Source organism: Cervus elaphus, chromosome 13 (assembly GCF_910594005.1).
Source record: "Cervus elaphus chromosome 13, mCerEla1.1, whole genome shotgun sequence".
NCBI lineage: Eukaryota > Metazoa > Chordata > Mammalia > Artiodactyla > Cervidae > Cervus > Cervus elaphus.
The window spans coordinates 61,200,884-61,222,586 of record NC_057827.1 but is presented as its reverse complement, the minus strand read 5'-3'; the positions used below and the strand labels follow the sequence as shown (position 1 = coordinate 61,222,586).

At 51.8% G+C, this 21,703-nt stretch overlaps 1 protein-coding gene across 2 annotated transcripts; it reads right to left on the bottom strand.

Annotated features, from left to right (window-relative positions):
* Nucleotides 1-7,487: 7,487 nt before the first annotated feature.
* Nucleotides 7,488-19,829, bottom strand: SERPINA5 (serpin family A member 5). 2 transcript variants are annotated; one of them, XM_043922404.1, is made up of 6 exons: nt 19,673-19,745; nt 16,996-17,065; nt 11,431-12,055; nt 9,571-9,841; nt 9,068-9,215; nt 7,488-8,518 (listed from the first exon to the last, which is right to left on the bottom strand). In XM_043922404.1, exons 3-6 carry the CDS (start codon nt 12,035-12,037, stop codon nt 8,330-8,332), a joined length of 1,215 nt encoding a protein of 404 aa, XP_043778339.1. In that variant the 5' UTR covers nt 12,038-12,055; nt 16,996-17,065; nt 19,673-19,745; the 3' UTR covers nt 7,488-8,329. The 2 variants fall into 2 exon arrangements, with proteins under 2 accessions (XP_043778339.1, XP_043778337.1); XM_043922402.1 differs by lacking the exon at nt 16,996-17,065 and having other exon boundaries at nt 19,673-19,829.
* Between the last annotated feature and the right edge of the window lie 1,874 nt (nt 19,830-21,703).

Sequence of the window (21,703 nt, the reverse complement as noted above, 5' to 3'; positions counted from 1 at the left end):
CCGGCCCCACCCACTTCTGCAGCTTGGACAGCAGCCCCACAGGTCACAAAGCATATTCCATAGAGCACAGCTGTCCCTATAGAACCCACACGTGTGTGCATGCTAAGTCACTTCAGTTGTGTCCAACTGTTTGAGATCCCCATGACTTTAGCCTACGAGGCTTCTGTGTCCATGGGATTCTCCAGGCAAGAATACTGGAGTGGGTTGCATGCCCTTCTCCAGGGGATCTTCCCAACCCAGGGATCAAGCCTGCATCTCTTACATCTCCTGCATTGGCAGGCGGGTTCTTTACTGCTAGCACCACCTGGGACCCCTCAGGTCCCTCAGTTCATCCCAGGATAAGGGAGGATTTCAACTCCCTTCACAAACAAGGGGACCTCTGAGAAGTTCTGTCTCAGGCTTCAGCTTGATACAATCACACTTGAGTCCACTCCTTTGTGTTATCTTGGGCTGCACAGCATGTGACAGAAAGCCCTTCCTGCTCCTTCCTGGTGGAATAGACCCTCCTCTGACTCTTTCAAATCTCTTCCCACCCTCTTACAGGAAAAGCCTTTGCCTGCTGTCCCCTGACATGACTTCCACCTTAGCTCTGCAGGGAGCACTGCTGGCTTCTGGCCGTGGGGATGGCCGCTTCTCTCTCACCCTTGCTCTTTACAGACAGAGCTGTCAGATTTGGCAAACAAATTCCTGGGACCCACCCCACAACCCCTGGGACGTACTTATGTTAAAAAGGGATTCATTATCTGGAATTCATATTTATCTGTGTTATCAGCAACCCCACCTGCACAGTACACTCAGGTAGGCATCCAGGGCTCAAGGAATATGGGGTCTTAGGCAGTGGTCTGAGGACTGGCAGAGGCATGGAATCTTCTGGAATCTCCATTATTTAGCTCCTTAGTTCATTCACCCAACACTTGTTGAGGGTCCACTTTGGGCCAAGGACTGTGCCAGGCACTGGGGCCAACCCTCAGGGATTTCCTGGTATGTGCGAGACACAGACATGTAGAGAGATGGGCAGTATAGAGTGTGGGATGTCCTGGACGGAGGCGTGGAGGGTGGGGGCCCAGAGATGAATCTGGGGGAGTCAGGAAGGTGCCTCTGGGCAAAGTCCTAAAGATGTGCCAGGGTTTGTGTTTATTACCTGGCAGTGGCTCTACAAGGATTAGCTAACAGAAATGCTAAGACTGAGGAGTATCCGGGCCCTAGGGACATAGAGTGTGAGTGTGTGAGTCCCCGGGCACTGAAGCTCAGCGGCGGCTGCTGCAGAGAGGAGGGGGTGCGGATTCACTGGGATCTGAGCCAAACTGGATAACTCTGCGCTCTTCTTGTGCATCAGAACCCCAGTAGGGGGGCGGGGGTGGTTAAACACACTGATTCTTCCCGTAAGGGCCAGGAAGAGGCTTCTTTAACAAACACCCACCCCTCCCTCCAGTCCCTGTTGATATTGATCACAGACTGAGAAACACTGGTGTAAGGTGTAAGGTCAGGGCCCTGCCCCTGCCTGAAGTTCAGTGCAGTTCAGTTCAGTCACCCAGTTGTGTACAACTCTTTGCGACCCCACGGACCGCAGCACGCCAGGCCTCCCTGTCCACCACCAACTTCCAGAGCTTACTCAAACTCATGCCCATTGAGTCGGTGATGCCACCCAACCATTGCATCCTCTGCTGTTCCTTTCTCCTCCTGCCTTCAATCTTTCCCAGCATCAGGGTCTTTTCAAATGAGTCAGTTCTTCCCATCAGGTGGCCAAAGTATTGGAGTTTCAGCTTCAGCATCAGTCCTTCCAATGAATATTCAGGACTGATTTCCTTTAGGATGAACTGGTTGGATCTCTTTTCTGTCCAAGGGACTCTCAAGAGTCTTCTCCAACAGCTGAGTTCAAAGGCATTAATTCTTCAGAGCTCAGCCTTCTTTAAGGTCCAACTCTCACATCCATATATGACTACTGGAAAAACCATAGCTTTGACTAGATGGAACTTTGTTGGCAAAGTAATGTCTCTGCTTTTTAATACGCTGGTAATGTTAATATGCCCCAGCCTGGTTTCCTCCAAGCCTCCTTACCATCACCCTACACGGCAGTGGGAAAAATGGACATATTACGTGTTTGGCTCTGCGTACCTGGGAGCAGAGGCTGGGCCCCTGTCTCATACTCTTTTACCACGTACCTGCCAGACCTGCCGGACCAGCCTTCCCAAAGCTCCAGCCTGCCCCACCCCAACCCAGCCCGGGTCCCATAACATCAGAAGGAACATGTACCTCCCACTCAGAGCCATGAATGGTTCATAACCACCTCTCTGGGCGAGAGATGGAGAAGCAAGGACCCAGATGGGGGAAGGTTCTGGGACCACCTCCCCCACCCATCCCCCAAGGTATACAATGAACGCTCAGCTTCTAGTTCAACCAGAGAATTAGCAGCCACATATCCCCAGAAGGCTGTGTGTGCCCGCGTGTGCAGATATGAGCAAATAGCAATTTGGACATGTGTAGGAGCGTTATTTTATTTTATTTTTTTGGTCAGTACTCTGTATGTCTTCATGGAAAATGACCATCAGGAATGGCATATGGTCTCTCGCACTGGATTCTCTCAAGTGGGCGAAGCACTTTTGTGTCTGTAGCCGTTGCCACGCAGGGCCATCTCATTCCCACCTCCTTCCTTGGGGAAAGGTGGTGGATGGCCGGCTCTGGAGTGGGGCTCTATAGAAAATGTGAGAATGTCATTGACGTCACCACCTTGCTCTCCCCCTCATGCAGGTGACTCTCTGCCTCTTCATTAACTGAGACAATATACGCAGAGGACTCTGAGCGGTGCCAGGTGCATGCACAGTAGGTGGCATCCAAGTGCTACCCAGTGTTCGGAGTGTTGCCATCCCCACCACCGCCCTGGCAGCCTGCATAGTCTGACTGGTGCTGGTGAAGAGCGAGCCTCCTGGGTTCCAGCCACCTGTATCTTTCGTCCCCTGTCAGTTCCGTGAACAGGACACACTCTCCCATCGCTGGGTCTTCGCTCACGTTCTGTACAAGCAACATTCTCCCCATTCATCCCTGCTTGTCCCTCAGCTTTTGGCTTCAATTCCACCACCTACAGCTCTCTCTCGCAGCGGTAGGAGGTCCTTGCCTGTCTCTTGGTGCCCATTCTCCTCCTTAACTAGTCCCCTGCTTCTGCCCCACCCGACCCCATACCTACTCTCTTCCCTACATTTTTTTTTTTTAACATCTCACTGAAAAAGTCAATTTTCTAGTTTGAAACAATTTTAGATGTACAGAGAAGTTGTGATGACAGTGAAGAGAGCTCTTGAGACATAAACATCTTATGTAGCCATGGCATATTTCTGAAAACTAAGGAGCGAACTTTGGCATGGAATGGACTCATTTGGATTTCACTTTTTCCACTAATGTCCTTTTTCTCCTCCAGGATCCTATCCAGGAAACCAGATTATATTCAGTTTCCAGGTCTCCTCAGTTTCACCTGGGCTGTGACAGTTTTTACATCTCTGAAACTGTCCTGCTGCCATAACAAAATACCACAAGCTGAGTGACTTAAACACGGTAGAAATTTACTCTTTATAGTGTTAGAGGCTGAACATCCAGGCTGGAGATCAGGGACCAGCACGGTCAGGTGAGGACTCTCTTCTGCTTATGTCCTCATGTGGGAAGGGATGAGAGAGCTCTTGGGTCTCTTTCAAGGGCACTAATCCCATTCATGAGGGCTCCATCCTCATGACCAAGTCACCCCCAATGGCACCACCTTCTAACACCATCAGATTGCAAGGTGAGGACTCCAACAGGTGAATTGTGAGGGAACACAAACCTGCAGTTCATAGCATCAGGCTTTCCTTGCTTTGTGTGACCTTGACACTTTTGAAGAGTAGGGCTGGTCAGGTATTTTGTTGAATGTCTCTCAGCTGTGATCTATATGGTGTTTTCTCATGATCAGAGTGAGGAGGTTATACATTTGGGGGAAGATCCCACCGAGTCAATGCTCCTTTCTGGTCACTCCATATCAGAGAACCCAGATGATAACATGACACCCCACTGGTGAAGCTGACCTTGGTCATACAGCCAAGCTACCTAACCCAAGTTCATGGATGTCAAATCTCTCTCCTGTATTCTGCACTCCTATGCTCTGACTGTCAAACTCACACTTTATAGCACTTTGTCATCAACTGACAATGTGACATATTTTACTTTTTGATTTTATTCTCTCTTTTTTGTTGTTATTGTCTTTCTGTGTTAGAATGTAGCTTGCCCAGAGCAGAGACCCTTTGTTGATTTTTTTCATTTATCTCCAGCGCCTGGAGCAGTTCCAAGGGATATTTAATAAACATCTGGGGACAAAAGGATGATCCTCATGACAGTTTCTAATTCTGCGTATTTGTGTGTGTGCCTGCTTATTGCCTAAGCCTGCATCTGCTAGGCTCACCATTATGTCTTTGTCCCAGCTCCCTGCCTGATTCCCTGTAGGAACCCCTTGAACAGTAACCTTCAGATGACAGAGTTAAATAAACAAGTGTGGGCTAGCCGAGGTTGTTCCATATGGTGTGAAGTGCTTTCTCTGGAGACCAAGGTCATTCTTTGTGGTCTGGGTTTCTGCTGGGAATGGTGGGGGAAGGAATCCTGGGCCCTTGAACCATTCCTCTGCTCTCTGAAGTCCACAGGAGGAGAGCCTCAAGGTGCATGTAGTCAGAGAGGGAAGCGAACGTGGGTTCCTAAGAACAGCAGTGAATCTGGCAACAGCTTCCAAGGAACTCAAAGACAAGTTGACTGCTACGGTTAGAGCTGTGTCCTCACCAAATCTGTATGTTAAAGTCCTAACCCCAGTACCTCAGAACGTGACTATATTCAAAGGTGGCATCTTTAAAAGGGTGATTAAGTTAAAACTAGGGTGGGTCCACCACTCTGTGAAGTCCACAGGCAAAGAGCCTCAGAGCGCATTTGGTCAGAGAGGGAAGTGAACATGGGTTCCTAAGAAGAGCAGTGACTTTGGCAACAGTGGCCAAGGAGCTAAAGATGGGTGACTGCTATGGCTTGGATTGTGTCCCCCTCCCAGTTCACATGCTGAAGTCCTAACCCCAGTACCTCAGAACGTGACTATATTCAAAGGTGGTATCTTTAAAAGGGTGATTAAGTTAAAATTAAGGTGGGTCCCCATCCAATATGGGCTTCCCTGGTAGCTCAGATGGTAAAGAAAATGCCTGCAGTGCAGGAGACCTGGGTTCAATTCCTGGGTCGGGAAGATCCTCTGGAGAAGGAAATGGCTACCCACTCCAATATTCTTGCCTGGAGAATCCCATGGACAGACCGTGGGGTTGCAAAGAGTCGGACAGAACTGAGCGAATAGCACTTCTACCATCCGATATGCCTGATGGAGATTGGAAGGGGAGAAGATTAAGACACACACACGCTCAGTGAAGCCCATGGGACAGAGAGAGAAGACTGCCATCTGCAAACACGAAAGGGAGCCCTCAGACAGAAACAGCCCTGAAGACACCTGATCTCAGACTTCCAACCTCTAGGACTGCGAGATAATACATGTCGCTTGTCAAGCTGCCCCGTCTGTGGGATTTTGTTGTGGCAACCCCGTGTGCATGCCTAGTCGCTTCAGTCATGTCTGGTTCTTTGCGATCCTGTGGACTGTAGCCCGAAAGGCTCCTCTGTCCAAGGGATTCTCCAGGCAAGAATACTGGAGTGGGTTGCTGTGCCCTCCTCCAGGGGATCTTCCCGAACCAGGGATCGAACCTGCGTCTCTTACATCTCCTGTATTGGCAGGTGGGTTCTTTACCACTAGTGCCAGCCTGGAAGGCCCCAGAGGGGGACAGCCAAGCCTATAATGCAGGCAACCATAAGACAGGTCTGGTGGGGTTGATGGAGGAGCAGGTGTGGATGGGTGTGACCACGCCCCCTAAAGGGCTGAGTGAGGCATCTACAGACACAGATGGAAGAGCGAGGGGCCGGAAGGGGTCCAGGGAGTGACTTAGGTGTGGTGAGGATGGCCAAACCACCCTGAAGATGAGGATGAGAGAGGTGTCCAGGGTCCCTGTCCCTGGACCACAAGCATCGCCCCCTCTTCCCTCCTTGCTCTCCTTCCCATGGCTGCGCTGGTCCAAGCTGAAGCCGCCACCATCTCCCGTGCGCTCTGCAGCTTCCTCAGCCACACTCCACTCCAGCTGTTCCCCCGGCCAGATGGCCCAGCCCCGTACCCAAATCTGCTTCCCCTGAAGCCCTATCTGCTCACTTCAGGTCACTTCTCTGGCAAAAAGATCTCTCTCAGAACTTCACCCTCTCTCTCTCTGTCTGAGTTGCTCTATCAATCTGTTCGTGCCAGGATGGTGAGACAATTGACTTATGTGGGTGGTGCTGACTCCCAGCTCAGAGTTTCCCTCCAGGCCACCCCAAATCAGCCACCCCGAGCCCGGGCTGGTCCCCCACATGGGGGCAGTTAGTGACTATTTGCTGAGTGAACTTTAGACAGCGCTGGACCTTGGCCTGACACATGTGGTACAGTCAGGGCCTCCCCCTGTCCTTGGACCGGCTGAGTAAACGCTGAGAGAAATATTTGCCCAAAAAAGACCAGGTGTTACGAAAGGAAAAGGCACCCAGGAATAGGTCAGGCCCCACGAAGAGGCCCCACCCTCCCTAGCTCCCCAAGCCTGAGGCACACACACGAGGACAAGCCGCCTGGTGCTGGCTGCAGTGTCTGCCCTGCCGCCAGCTGATACTCGTGCCATCTGGGTCCCCGAGCCTGGGCCTCTCACTGGAGGGCTCTGGGCACACACTCAGGCTGTCCTCTGTGAGATGGGGACTCGGATAGGCATGCAGGGTTGTCGAAGGATCAGAGATCACAGATGCAAAGTGTGGCTGGCACACAGTAAGTGCTCATACATCCGGGGATGGTCAAAGCTCGGGGCTCTGACCTTAGTTCTAAGGGGCACACACCTGCCACAGAGGCTAGGGTCTGATGTCAGAGTCCTGGGCACAGGCTCATGAAAACCTGGGGGCAGTGAATTAGGGGACCGTCTGAAACTAAGTGAGGGACTCCTTCACTCATTCATTCCCTGATGCTTGAATGTGCCTGATCCCCTTCATTTGACAGACAGGGAAGCGTGATGGGTCTTGTGCAGGAGGAGACTGAGCCTACCCGGATGACAGCAGATCTGGTGCCCTGATGCACTTGACCTGCGCTTCTGTTTCCGGGTCCTATCTACTCTGCAGCAGAGCCCAGGACTGAGAGGGAGGTCCTGAGGCCACACTCCCAGGGTCCAGTCCTGCTTCCACCACCAAGGAGCAGCAGGACTGGAGAGATTACCTGTCCCCAACAAGGCTCACCTTCCCTATCTGTAAAATGGGAGTAAGAGGAGTGCCTGCCTGGTATAGGATATTGTGAGGGGTACGTCTAACCATCCAGGTGAAGCAGCTAGCATTGGTCCTAGAACATGGTAAGCTAGGAATGTCGCCATTCTCAGTGCTACCTCCAGAAGGACAATGACACCCAGTGTTTGCAAAATGCTTTATTGTTATTGCTGACACTAAAATCCACAGTTAGTCCTTAGGGTCTTCAAATGGTACTCTAGTATTTGCGTCAGGCCTCCATTCTTCCACCCCCAGCCAAGCCCACGCGGTTGTAACTTAACCCACAGGACAGTACAATCCTGGGTTGGCCATGTCTACCCTGCTGCCCACCTGCTTTTCTTAAAAGATGAGTGGCACTTAAATGCATTGATACTAACAGTGATTGGTGGGGAAAATTCTAGCCTTTTTATTTGATTTCAAGGATTCTTCAGTCCCTGACCTGACCTGGGGAAACCAAAGTCCAGAGAGGGATAGTATTACCCAAAGTCGCACAACTGGGACAGAAGCCCGGTTTCATACTCCCATCCCGCAAGTTTTTCCCAAGCCATGATGAACTGATGGCTGGTACTGCCAACAGGTGGGAAGCTAGGCTTAGGGATACACTTCCTGTTGGAAATATCTACTGGAACAATGTTCCTACAGAAATTGGTGGTTTTGGGCTGGGTAACAGGCAGTTAGATTCTGGGCTTCTCTCTGCCACTAACATGCTGTGTGACCTTGGGAAAGTCAACTAACCTCTCTGGGCCTCAGCAGTATTCTCCACTGATGAAAGGCAGGGGCAAAAACTAAATGTTCTCCAAGGCACCCATGTCTTGCAATCATGTGAAAAGAAGCAGTCATCAGTATTTTGATGATATTCTTAATATTATGATTTGTAGGAGTCTCATTAGTCAACCAAACCTGTGTAAATCAGCAGCTCCCAGCAGACAGACAGCCATCACGCATGCTCATCATCCACTATGGAGGCCCATGAGAAATCCTCATCTCAAGGGCGAGTCACTTTGCCGAAGAAAAGGATGTGTTTGCTATTCTCCACAATGAGCATCAGAAAGGGCCTGTTGAAGACTACCCTTTGAGAGCCCAGTCGGGCAGATTTGAACGTGATGACCGTCCCGGTGGCTGCAGCCGCTTGGGTTCCAGACTCATCCACCTCCACCACGGCTTTGTGCACCATCTACGGGGGAGACATCAGGCGTCACAGAGCCACCAGGGGCAGGGAGATGCCATCGGGGGAAACAGCCAAGCTCCAGCCGATGGCACCACCGTCCGAGTCTGTGCTCCTGAGCCATGAAGCAGATAGGAGATGAGGTGACTGAACAACCACTGTGCCTCCAGGGCTTAGAGGTGAGTGCACACGTGTCTTTCATTGAATTCTCACTGCCTCTCACAGCAAGGGTGTGACTCTCCGGGTTTATAGAGAGAAAGGAGGCTCAGAGAGGTCCAGTAATTGCTGGAGGTCACACAGTAAGTGAAGGAGTCAGCATCTGATTCTTAGGTTTGATTGCTTAAGACAAGATACCTTTCTGCAAGACATGGAGCTGAATACAGCTTCCCATGGCTCAGAGGACAAGAGACAAAGTGAAACCTTTGCTTCTTGAGGGAAAAGATGAGAGAGAGAGGGAAAGAATTTAGAATGAGGGATGGGGTGAATAGAATGAAATAGAATATAACAGAAAAGGATAGACATTTCTGGAAGCAGGTGCTCAGGAGCTTCTGGGCTCACCTCAGACACCCGGATGGTGGAGTGGTTAGAGATGCCGGTCAGGTCGGCGTCGGAGGTGAAGATGTCTCTGATCCCCAGCTTGGGGAGGACTTCCTCCAGCTGATAGGAGCCCTCAATGGAGAACTTGGGAAGATAAAGCTCAAGCCGCCTGGAAAGAGGAGAGGACCTTTTCTTAGACTCTCCTAGAGCACTGGCTCATATTCCTGCTATCTCTAGGTTTCCTAATGCTCCTCCGGCCTGTTGCCTAGAAGGGAACCTATCCAACTCTGGACTTGCACCTGAGTTGTTCCCAGTGGTCACTGCCTACTCGGATGGTCCCACCAGAAAACCCAGCTTCCAGCCCTGCTCCCTCCAGCTAGCTGACTCAGGCCCCAGAGCTGGGCCTTCACATGATGCTTCTGGGCTTGGAGGCAGTTCCTGGGCCAGGTGAGTCCTCCCACCACTGCTGTGTGGCCCTGTGGGTGTGCAGCGGCAGGCTGGCCCCAGAGCAGTGTGAAGAGTACCTCTTCATGGGCATCCTGAGCCACTTCTTCAGTGTTTTTTCTTTCAGGCCATTTTCCACCTGCTCCATTTCCCCCTCGTGGGGGAGAATAAAGAAGGCAGTGGCATTCCCTTGGTAGGGGACCCCCACCACCTTGCAGGAGAGGTTTCGGTCCAGGAAGTAGTAAAACTGGTCCTGTTGTTTCATCATGGGGACCCGCACCACCGTCTCCGGGGTCACGTAGAAGTCCTGCTCATGGGTGCTTTTGAGGTTGAAGCTAGTCTCCCACTTAGCTACAGATTAAAATGGAAAAGGAATTAGAAATTGTCAGCCATCAGTGAAAAGTGTGCTCACAGTAAACCTACCAGAGAGCATCCTCTTTTGAGCAGTATCATTGGGAGAAGTGACGGCCAAACCTCTTGAATATAAAGACAAGCCCCTTCCTAATTCAGGGGACAGACTAGAGCTTTGTGGAGCTATCCTCCCACATTTGCAAAACAAGGAGGTTGGTTTTCATGTCTTCAGACACCCTTTACCCTAAATGCTATTTGTCTGATTCTCTGATGTTGCTACTCAAGCTCAAATATCCCAGTGAAGAGGGTGAGTTCTTCTCTTTTCCACTCTTTTCCCGATGTTGAATTTCAATCTAGGTTTGGAAGAAAGGTTCGTAAGGGTCCTGGAAAAAACATGATTTTTCCTGCTGGGAAGTCTTTGGTTGTGCTTCTTGCTCTGTCTGTTTCACATGGGATATTTTGTTCAAAGTGACACAAGTCATTGCTTTCATCTTCTTAGTAGTTATCAAATATAGATCCAACTTTCCATGGGCCACTTAGCTTACTTCACAGCTGTCCTCTGAAGCCTAGCCCTGGACATGAGGGCAAGAAATATTAGAAGGCAAGCTTGATCCTCACACTCTGTGACCACAGGAAGGGGGTTTGGGTAGCAATTTAACCAGTTTCCTCTTTCCCTTTCTCCCCCCTCCCCTCTCTATCCTCAGTCAGGCCTCATCCAGGGTGCTCAGGGACTCAGCATCTAGAAGGAGAAGCAGGCATACAAGCTGAGATGAGTAGGGATATCTACCAGAAATGCCAGGGAGACAAAGATGGGGAGACTGACACTCAAGTAAAGGGAGAGAAGGCAATTCAGAGGAATAGGTTCTTGTCCCAGAATTTCTGGGCTAAGGAAACAGCTCCTAGGAGGGCACAGAGGTGAGGATGTGGGTACGTCGGAGGAGTTGGAAAAAGCCCTCTAGGTCCCTTCTAAGGCCCACAGTCCTGCCCTGAGTGACCATGGTGTCCGTTCTTTGGCATCGTGGCCTTGACAAACTCATGCTTCAGAGTTTATGTGGGTGCTGTGGTTTTAAGTGTTCCTGGGGGCCCAAATAGGAACCAGCTTTTCCCCAGTGGAGGAAACAGCATCAGGCTCTTTATATCACCTTAGGCTCTCAGAGGGGCTTCCCTGGTGGCTCAGCAGTAAAGAATCTGCCTGCAATGCAGGAGATGCAGATTCAACCCCTGGGTTGGGAAGATCCCCTGGAGGAGGGCATGGCAACCCATTCTGGTATTCTTGTCTGTAGAATCCCATGAACAGAGGAGCCTGGCAGGCTACACAGAGTCTAACACAACTGAAGCGACTAAACACACACATACGCGCTAAGAAGGCTAAGAAGGCATCACCTCACCTGGCTGACTATTGACTTCACTCTATCTCCAGGGACCACCGAGGACTAAACCCACTCCCACTCTTTTATGTGTGTGGGAACTGGTTTTGTCTAGTCTTTTGTTTTGTTTTGGAGGGATTGGGGTTCTTTTGTTTCGTTTGTTTGTTTTTGACAAAGAGCATCTGCAAAGAGAAAGTTCAGATTCAAGCCCAAGGGTCTTACCTTTAAAGAAAATGTAATTCACCATGACCATGACCTGGGTGCCATCCAGGCTCTTAATCAAGTCCACAATCTTTCCTTTCGTTTGCTTTGCCACGTAATCGTTGATCTTCTTCTTGGCCCCTTCGGGGTCCCCAAAGTCCGTGGGGAAAGTGTCTGCCAGGTACAGCGTCCTCGAGGCGCCCAGGAAGGCCTCCTGGATGGGCAACGTGGGCTTGGTGAACAGGGCGTTGCCCAAGCTCAGCTGGAGGCTGCCTTGGGGCTGTTGGAGTTCGCGCAGCAGCCGCTGGGAGGCGCCGTGGAGCTCCTCCTCCGAGCCTTCCCCCGGGCAGATGCCCAAGCCTTCCAGGATCTGCGCCTTCGTGTTGGACCGAGCTCCCAGGGAGAGCATGGCCAGGCTCACGGAGATGCTCAGAGGGGAGAAGAAGATGTTCCGGTCGGGGGTGGCTGCGGCCAGGGTCCTGTAGAGGTCGAAGACAAAGTCCCCGCTGCCCGGCGGCGCCGTGGTAACCGCCGGCGGCAGCTCCTGGATTTTCTTCTTTTGGGGGCGCCGGAGGGTGGCCATCCGCGGCCCGAGGAGCATCAGGCACAGGAAGAGACAGAGACGCATCGTGGCTAACCCTTTGTTCTGAAAGGGAGAGTGGGAAGATGACCTCAGAGAGGGTGGGCGGCCAGGGAATCCTCTCCGAGAGAAAATCGGAAGATTAGGGGCAGGGCTGACCTTCCGAAGGGGGTGGCAGTGCCCACCAGCAGCTTCAGAGGGCGATGATGAACCCCAGCGGCTGGGAGGGAATGAGGTTTTAGAGAGCACCAGAGGGGCGGAAGGACAGAGACTCGGGGACTGGGGTATCTATGGCAGGGAGAAGAAGGACAAGGCGGAGTGAGACCCCTGTGGGTACCGAGCAAGAAGACGCTTCTCATCCATAGGGAAGTACCCATCACAGGGGACTGAGGATTCTGCCTGCAGAGCCGAGCAGCCTGTATCCCTGAATGACCCCTATCCCTCACTTTCTTGCTGGGGCTTAGCATTTGGAAGACCTCATTTCCTTCTATGAGCTCAGGGTAGCTACTCCTCCTGGTCTCATCCACACTACTGGATTTGTCGCTGCTCATTCAGAGTATCCAGGTGGTGGGCAGAGTGCCAGGCTCCTGTGCTTCATGCGTGAACACAGGATACCATCAGTCTCCCTGTGCTTCCCCAGGGGCTGCTCTGGGACCCCACAAAACCACCCAGTCCCTCATCAGAGGCACCTTCCTCCCTTGAGGAAATTCTGTCCTCTTACTGTGAGCTCCCAGGCCTTCCCTGGTGGCTCAGTAAGTAAAGAATCTGCCTGCAGTGCAGGAGACCCAGGTTCAATCCCTTGGTCCGGAAATCCTCTGGAGAAGGAAATGGCAAACCAATCCAGTATCCTTGCCTGGAAAATCCCATGGACGGAGGAACCTGGTGGGCTGCAGTCCACGGGGTCGCAAAGAGTCAGGCATGACTGAGCGACTAACATACACACTTGTGAGCTCCCAGACCTCCCTCTTCTTCTGTGATGGGCTGAATTGTGCCCCCCAAGTCCATACACTGACATCCGGAACCCCAAGACCTCCGAATGTGACTGCGTTTGGAGACAGGGCCTTTAAGAGGCAGTTAAGTTAAAATGAGGTCTTTAGAGCAGGGCCCTGATCCCGTGTGACCAGTGTCCTTGAAAGAAAAGGAGATTAGAGAACAGATTTATGGACAAGGGCGTGGGAGAGGAAGGAGAGGGTGAGATGAATGGAGAGAACAGCATGGAAGCAGATACACTAACATATGGAAAATAGCCAATGGAAATTTGTTGTGTGACTCAGGGAACTCAAACTGGGGCTCTGTAACAACCTGGAGGGCTGGAAAAGGGTGGGAGATGGGATGGCGCTTCAAGAAGGAGGGCACCTATGTGTACCTATTGCTGATTCATGTTGATGTACTGACAGAAATCAACCCAATATTGTAAAGCAATCATCACTCAATTTAAAATAAATATAATCAAGGATTTTAAAAAAGGAGATTAGGACACAGACACACGCAGACTGAGGGGTGACCACATGAGGAACATGGGGACACAGGGAGGGGGGAGGGAGGAGACAGTCACAGGCAAGCCAAGCAGTGAGGCCCCAGGAGGAACCCGCCCTGCCGACGCCTTGACCTTGGCCGTCCAGCCTCCAGGACTGTGAGACCATGAACATGTGTTGTTTGACCCTCAACCCACCCCACCCCCCGGCACTCCTCTTTGCCTCCCCCAAATAGGAGGCCCTCACCTCTAGTCTCTCTAAGACTCTCAGGTGGGCCCTGGGGCTTTGCCATTATTCTGGCCTTGTCCGCCACCCTCAGTCTCTCCTGCCACCTGCCTAGACTCCCGCTGTCCACCCAGAAACTGTTCCTGTGCCCAAGCCTCCTAGAGCCCTCCTTCTACCCCCTGTGAACAGCACAGACTCTACCGGCAGCAGTCTGGGTTCAAATCCTCGCTGCTCCCTCCAAGTGTGATTTGGAGCAAGTCAGTCACACTGGTGTCGCTGCCCCGTCTGTAGATGGAGGTCAGGACAGAATCCACACCAGGGGTGGCTGAGGCTTTAAGGAGTCCACATAAGCAATGGCTTGGAACCAGGCCCGATGCAGACGTGCTGTCCAAGTGTGAGCTGGCGGTGTGGCCATGATGGACCAAAGCCCCACTGGAGACCCCCGCTTCCCCGACTGTACAGCGGGACACACGCTTTCACACACATGCTCTCACGGGAGCCCGGTGGCTGCCAGACAACTAATTCCCACGATGGCCCGGTGTGCACCCCCTTCAGCTAGCTGTGCTCTCCCCTTCCCACCCCCCACAGTGGACACCATGTCATCAGGTCCCCCAGGCTCAGGGCGAGCACGGCCACAGTCACAGACCCACGCAAAACCAAACTCCAAAGGGCCCCCCACTGCTGCATTAGACATGGCTGGTGGGAGGACACCAGTGAGCCTGGGGGTCTGCAGACCTTCCTGTCTTTGTCTGAATGAAACTAACAGACTCAAGCAAGTCACACTCAGCACCCCTGGCCTCCAGATTGCACCCGAGGGCCTCTCGCCTTCTGAGATGGCCCACACTCTGTGGATTACATTTCTACTAGGGCTGTTCTCATTTTCTGAGACAAACCACCATCTGTCTATGGAATGCGTGTCAGTTTAAATAAATAAATCTACTACTCACATGATCAAAAACAAACTCAAAAATGATCAAAAAAATAAATTACACCTGAGTCCACAAAGGAAGTTCATGTAGGATGTTCACTGAACCTCCAGTGACCCTGAACCAAATACAGGGGCTTCAGAGGTCCCCATGCCCATGGGAGGCCCAGGCCCATTGCCAGCACCTGCCACTGCTGGGTGCTGCGATGTCTCGACAAACATCAGTTCCTTTAGCCTTGCACACACCCATGGAGGCAGGTTCGATTATCGGCTATGAGGCAGGAGGTAGATGGACCCCCAGGGGAAAAATGATTGGAGATTCATTTTCTGTGGACTGAAACTCCAAGACAAGAATAGCAGGACAATTAAGGGAGCAGGCTGGACCCTACCCAGAAAACACATGTTTCTCTTCCTTGAAGTCAGGAGACCTCCCTGACCACACATGCCCAGACAGCCTCCTTGGAGGGCCAAGGAGTGAAGTCAAGAAATGCTCTACCCATGAGCTTCCTCAGTGGGACCCATCTTGGCTAAGAGATGCATGTGCACACATGGGCGCATCCTGAGCTATACCAAACATGGACTGTGAAATCAAACTTGTTGGCCAAAGGAAACCCGGAAGAAATGCCCCATAAAAGTAATTCAAACTGCCACAAGGGTGCGAACTCAGCGACTTTCTCTCTCTGAGTTTGCCCCTGTGTCTATCCACACATACAGGACTCCTTTTCCTCCTAATAAATACCTCATTTGTTTCACTACTTTCCATTTTGTGAGAATTCTTTTTTGCAAAGCAGAAGGGCAGGGCCTTGTCACTGACCACTGCTCTAGTGGCTAGGATCTGGTGCTCTCCCTGCCGTGACCTGGCCTCAGTCTCTGGTTGGGAACCCAAGCCCTGCTCCAAGACAGTGCAGGCCGAAGCCACAAGATCAGCTCCACTTTACAGATGGGTCGTCTGAGGCTCAGAGAGTTTGAGTCACTTGCTAGTAGTGGCAAAGCTTGGGCTCAGACCCAGTTCAGACACTGAAAGCTCATGCTCTGAACCGCCACACCATTCAGTTCCCCAGATCCCTGGTCCTCCCCTGTCTGTGTCACAGCCTTCCAATGCTGTATTCTCTGCCTCTGCAGAGAATTGAAAGACGATCTGGGGACTCTGCTGGTGGCCCAGTGGTCACAAATTTGCCTTGCAGTGCAGGGGACATGGGTTCAATCTATGGTCAGAGAATGAAGACTCCACATGCTACAGAAAAACCAAGCCTATGCTCCACAACTATTGAGCCCGGGTGCCCCTACTAGAGGGTCTGTGAGCCACATCGAAGGACCCAGAGGATGTAACAAAGATCCTGCGTTCCCCAAGGCAGCCAAATACAAAGATAAATAAGAAGCAGTCCGGCTTCTCATGCTGACACTCCCTTTTTGTTCCCACTTTGAGAGTGACCTTCACGAAGGTCTTCAAGGAGCATGGGTGGGTGGCGTGAGCACTGTGTCCCTTAGTCCGCAGGGCATTAAAAGCATCAATGTAGCAGGATGATGCTTAAGAAGCAACTCAGTTCAACCTTCCCCCTAAACCCACACACAGATTAACACTGAGCTGATAATGACCGTAAAAGAAATGCTTTCAAAGAATAGTTACAGGCCACAGAGGAGTTTCCTGCTTGGAAGGGGCAGCTGGTCAGGGAGCAGGAGTGAGAGTTCCAACCTCCCATCCTCCTGTCCCTGCCTACGGCCTGGTGACCTTGGGCCAGGCCCTTCCCTTCTCAGGCCTGGAGGTCTGGTGCTGTAGGCTCACCACTGGCCGCCCCTCTGAAACACCAGCAATTTGATGGGCTAGAGCCACTTCTCTCAGGCTCCACTGGGCTTCAGGTTTGGGGTCCAGAAAACCTTGCTCCATTGAGCTCTCTCCCTCTTATTGATGCCACTATGTATTAAGGACAGATTAAACACTCTATAAATATAACTGCATTTCATCTTTACCAAAAGTACTATTAGTCCCATTTTACAGCCAAATAAACTGAGTCTTCTCTGATGGCTCAGTGGTAAAGAATCTGCCTACTAATGCAGGAGACGTGGGTTTAATCCCAGGGTTGGATAGATCCCCTGAAGAAGGAAATGGCAATCCACTCCAGTATTCTTGTTTGGGAAATCCCATGGACAGAGGAGACTGGCGGGTGACAGTCCATGGGGTCGCAAAAGAGTTGGATCCGACTTAACAACTAAACAAGAGCAACAAACTGAGGCTTAGCAAAATGGGATGGTTTGTTTTAGCCAGTGAGTAATGGGTCTGGGTTAAAATCCAGACTCCAACTGGTGTACATGCCACCTCTTGGCTCCGATTTATGAGGATGACACACTGCCCCTCCTCTTCTGATTCCCAGGTGTCTCCTAACCTGTTCAGCTGAAATAGCTCATTTATGTTCCTCTATGGCAACGTGGAGTTGGTATCACTGTCACAGTTTTCTAGGAGAGGAAACAGAGGGTCAGAGAGGTTACTTTTGAGAAAGTAGAGGCCTGGCGGTGCCCATTTCAGGTTTCCTAGTTTCTAAGTCCAGGCTTTGCAGTTGCATTCATGGGCCTCTGGGAGCAAATATACAGCTTACAGAGTTTTGTGCCAACCTTGAGCCAGTGGAGAGTCTTCAGGCTCTGTGAACCTGGCTCTCAGGAGACCAGCCCCCACTGCGTGCCGGCAGAGCCTGGCCTGGCTGACCCTCTCCTGGGTCCCTGACGCCAGTGTGTCTGCAGAGATGCTCCCACATGTCAGAGGGAAGAAAGCAGATCGATCAGGCTGACCTGGCACCCCAGGCCAACGGACTTGTGATGACAGAGGTTGGGCATCAGATAGGCAGGCCCTGGGCAGTCTTCCCACTGGTCCCCCACCATCCGGCCTGAAAATCTGCTGGTGTTTATTCCAAATGTTAGGCAACAAAGTCCCACCAAGGTCGACTTTGGACTCAGCCTTGGGAGGCAGCCGTGTGGCTCAGGAGGGTCTGTCTGCTCTCTGCTAATTACACAAAGAGAGACGAGACTTGGAGCCCAGGCAGAGAGGGAGAGATAAAACATAACTTCCCCTAGATCCTACAGAGCAGGGGGAAGAGTTTTCTGCAATTAGGGGCCTGGGGAACTTTCTTAACCTCCCTCCCTATCTCCAGACCATCAGCAGGGCTTGTCGGTTTCCAGCTCTGAAATCTGCCTGCCTCGCCCCATTTTTCTTGCTATAATCCCAGTGGAAGCCTCTTTTTCCTGGACTCTGCTTCTCCTGCCCCTGAGAGCCATTCGACATACATAAGTATATTCTGAAATAATCCCCTTCCATCACAAACACGGGCAGAGTGCTCCCTTGCCTAAGGACATCAGTGTTGCCCACTGGCTTGGTAAAACCTAACTGTGATTTCACGATAACCCTTGAGGCTGCCAGCTCTGTCTGACTCACCAGCCGCACCTGACCAGCTCTGCCCCCCAGGACACACATCTTGTTTTTCTGTTCCTAACACAGAAGCCCTGTCCCAGTCCTGGGCCCTTGTACACTCCACCCTCCCTCCTGGAAACCTTTCTCCGCCTCTTTCACCAACGCCACCTGCTCTCTGGGTCCAGGCTTCCACTTATCTTGATAGTACCCTGTCCACACTTGGCCATACCCTCACCACTGCTAGTCTCTATAAGGGCTCCTTTGACTGTTTCTCTCATGGCTCCATCAATTACAGAAGTGAAATTACATATGCGTGTGCTGTGGGCTTCTTTTGTCCAAGCCTCTCTCCCACTAGAACCTGTGCTTGTAAGAAAGGACCTTCATCTCTACTGGTCCCGCCATGACACGTTCAGTCAAGAGGTGGTGCTCCAGCACCCCTGCGGAATGAATGGATGAGTGGATGGATGACTGGACCCGGGCTCCTTCTCTGTAATTCAGAGGTGTTAGACCACGTGCTGGCCACCGAGTCACGGAAGTGAGCCAGGCTGGGCATCCAGGGCTGAGCCCTGGCATTCCTGGTGCTAACTTGCCAGCTGACCTTGAATAACTTCCGCACTGAAGCTCAGCTTCAGTTTCCTTTCTCTTTCTTTTCTAAAGCTACTTTATTGAGGTCTGACTGACCTACCAAAGGCTGTACATATTTACTGTACACAATTTGATGAGTTTGGAGAGCAGGGAAGCACACACCTGTGAAACCATCACTGCCTTCCACCACCTCCCAAAGTCCCCTCCAACCCACTTTATTCTTCAAGCTGTGGTTTCTTGATCTGTCAAGAGGATGTTGGCCCGGAGAAGCAGCTTCGCTTTTACTGTAGTGTCTCATGCCCAAAGCCTCATGTTTAGAAAAACTGAAAATTCCACTCACTGTATGTCTACATTTTGTCTACTTAGCAAATGGCCAAATGACCACTCTGGATGGCAACCTCCTAGCAGGTCAGCCTATCTTAGGGAAACAGATTCAATCATTTTTCCTGATTTCTGGAGGGGAAAGATTCTAGGCACAGAAAACAATAGAAGCCATGGTTTGTCCAGCATGTTCTGGGTACCAGACGTTTTGTCCCCACCACCTAGTTCAGGGTTTCTCAGCACTGTTGGCACTTGGAGCCAGATCATTCTTTGCGGTGGGGGCTGTCCTGTGTAATGTAGGGTGTTCACAGTATCCCTGGCCTTTCCTCTCCTCCTGGAAGCCAACAGCAGCACCCCGTCCAACTATGACAACTAAAAGTGCCTCCAGACGAAGCAGTGCCCAAGAGGCAGAATCATACTTGGGTGAGAACCATGACTTTATTTAATCTTAAAAATCACACCCTGCAAGGGGTACAATAATTTTACATCTTATCCATGGGAAAGTTGAGACTCAGTCAGACATAGCATTGTCCCCAGGACTACACAGAGGCGGGGGAGAGGGCAGGGGCGGGGGGGACACACCTCTGCTGTCTCAGAGGCCTTGGCTTCCTCCCTCCCCACCACTGTCCTGCTCACCCTGGGACACCTCCAGAGTTTTTAAGCCCTCCAAATGCCATAACTCCAGAGGCCATTCCCCACTCCCCGACCACCACCCCAAGCCCCACAGGCCCTCGGTCCACATTGCCTGTACTTACTCTGTCCGGGGACGAGCGTGCAGACTGCAGAGGCGACTGTCTGTCGGGCTTGGTAGAGAACTGGCTGGACTTGAGCCAGCTTCTATCACTGACCACACAGAGCCCAGACTCCGCCTCCCCTGACTCTGCCTCCCCTGACTCCGCCCCTCCCCTGACTCCACCTCTCCCTAACTCCTCCTCTCCTGACTCTGCCTCTCCCCTGGCTCCGCCCCTTCCCTGACTCCGCCTCTCCCTGACTCTGCCTCCCCTGACTCCGCCCCTCCCCTGACTCCACCTCTCCCTAACTCCTCCTCTCCTGACTCTGCCTCTCCCCTGGCTCCGCCCCTTCCCTGACTCCGCCTCTCCCTGACTCCTCCTCTCCCTGACTCTGCCTCTCCCCTGGCTCCGCCCCTTTCCTGGCTCCTCCCTGTCCAGTCGTTGGCAGGGCTGAGCTCTGACCAGGACCACCCCCTCACTGCCCTGAAAACCCTGCACCAGCCAGCAATTGCTATGGCACAAACTCCCCAGGTGGACCAGGCTGGACAGGTGATCAGCTGTCCAGACACAAGGAGACAGACACCCTCCCAAACCCCTCTTCGCTGTGTTTCCTGCAGCCAGTTTGCTGCGGATCTGGGGAAGTGAGAGCCCAAGCGCTGTGCAGCCTGTGCACTTAGGAGGTTCATGGACCCCGACAGCCAGCTCCTGGTGGAAATCAGATGTGTCAAGAGGGTCTTTGCCTGGAGAATCCCATGGACAGAGAAGCCTGGTGGGCTCCAGTCCATGGGATCACAAGAGTCAGACATGACTTAGTGACTACATCACCACTACTACAATGGCTGAGATGAGGGATTACTGTCTCCACCCCTCTTATTGCACCAATAACCGAACTGAGGCTCAGAGAGATGAAGGGACTTTTCAGAGACGTGCATCAGTTATGGACAGAGTGGGGCTGAGTGCTCAGGCCACCAGCTTCAAGGCCAGTGTTCTTTGCAAAGCAAAGGCCTGACTCCAGGATTTCTGTGGGCTCAGTTGAAATGTCCTTTTCTACCTTGATATTGGGACTTCAAAACTCAGCCCCACTCTTTCAAGACTGCTTCCAAGTGGTGGGGTGTTGGCTCAACCCTTGTTTCATTGCCAGTGTCCCCATGCCGGGGGCTTCCCGATACTAGGGTGTACAGTGTGTGGCCATGACCCAGAAGGCTGTGTGAGTAAATGTGGGGTGTGCAGTCGGTAGAGGAAACAGGGGGGTGGGTATTTCCCAGAGAAAGTGACCTTGCTGCTCAGCAAACAGGGTCCCTCTACAACCTCTGTTGTAGAGCGAGAGACCTCCGCCTTCTTGCTCCATGATTTTGGACACAGTTTTGGCCCTTTATCTAGTTTAGTATTTCCAACCACCCTGCAAAGGGGATAATACTGAGCTTTGCCTCAGTCTAGAGACAAGCACAGTCACCATCTGGCGTTGGGTGCTTGCTGTGTGCTCACTACCTTCACCATGCACTGGATGATGGGTGCTGGAATCCCTGTGGAATCGGTGAGAAGATGGAAGTCGAGAGAGGGTAGGTGATCAGCCCAACGGCACACAGCTGCTGGGGAGAGGCCTTAACAAGGGGAAACTAGGTCTCATTTGTTCAGGCTTTGTTTTCCATCCATTGTGCCCTGTGATGTAAGCAAGAGTCCCTCATCTCATAACCAAGAGATTCCCAAACTATGCTTTATAGGAAGGAAATTGGTGTTTGTTACCTTTTGAGAGTCTCTTGCAAGAACAAAGTCCCCCACAAGGAGATCAGACCAGTCAATCCTAAAGGAAATCAGTTCTGAATATTCATTGGAAGGACTGACCCTCCAGCTGAAGCTCAAATACTTTGGCCACATGATGCGAAGAGCCAACTCATTGGAAAAGACCCTGATGCTGGGAAAGACAGAAGGCAAGAGGAGAGGGAACAACAGATGATGAGATGGTTGGATAACATCACTGACTCAATGGACGTGTATTTGAGCAAACTCTGGGAGATAGTGGAGGACAGAGAAGCCTGGCAGGCTACAGTCCATGGA

Excerpts from the sequence above, each read along its gene's own strand:
- SERPINA5 (XM_043922402.1), bottom strand. The coding sequence starts at position 12,037 with ATGCGTCTCTGTCTCTTCCTGTGCCTGATGCTCCTCGGGCCGCGGATG. Across the intron at positions 9,842-11,430 it reads GAATTACATTTTCTTTAAAG|CTAAGTGGGAGACTAGCTTC; the intron begins GTAAGACCCTTG and ends TTTAATCTGTAG. Across the intron at positions 9,216-9,570 it reads CTCAGGATGCCCATGAAGAG|GCGGCTTGAGCTTTATCTTC; the intron begins GTACTCTTCACA and ends TCCTCTTTCCAG.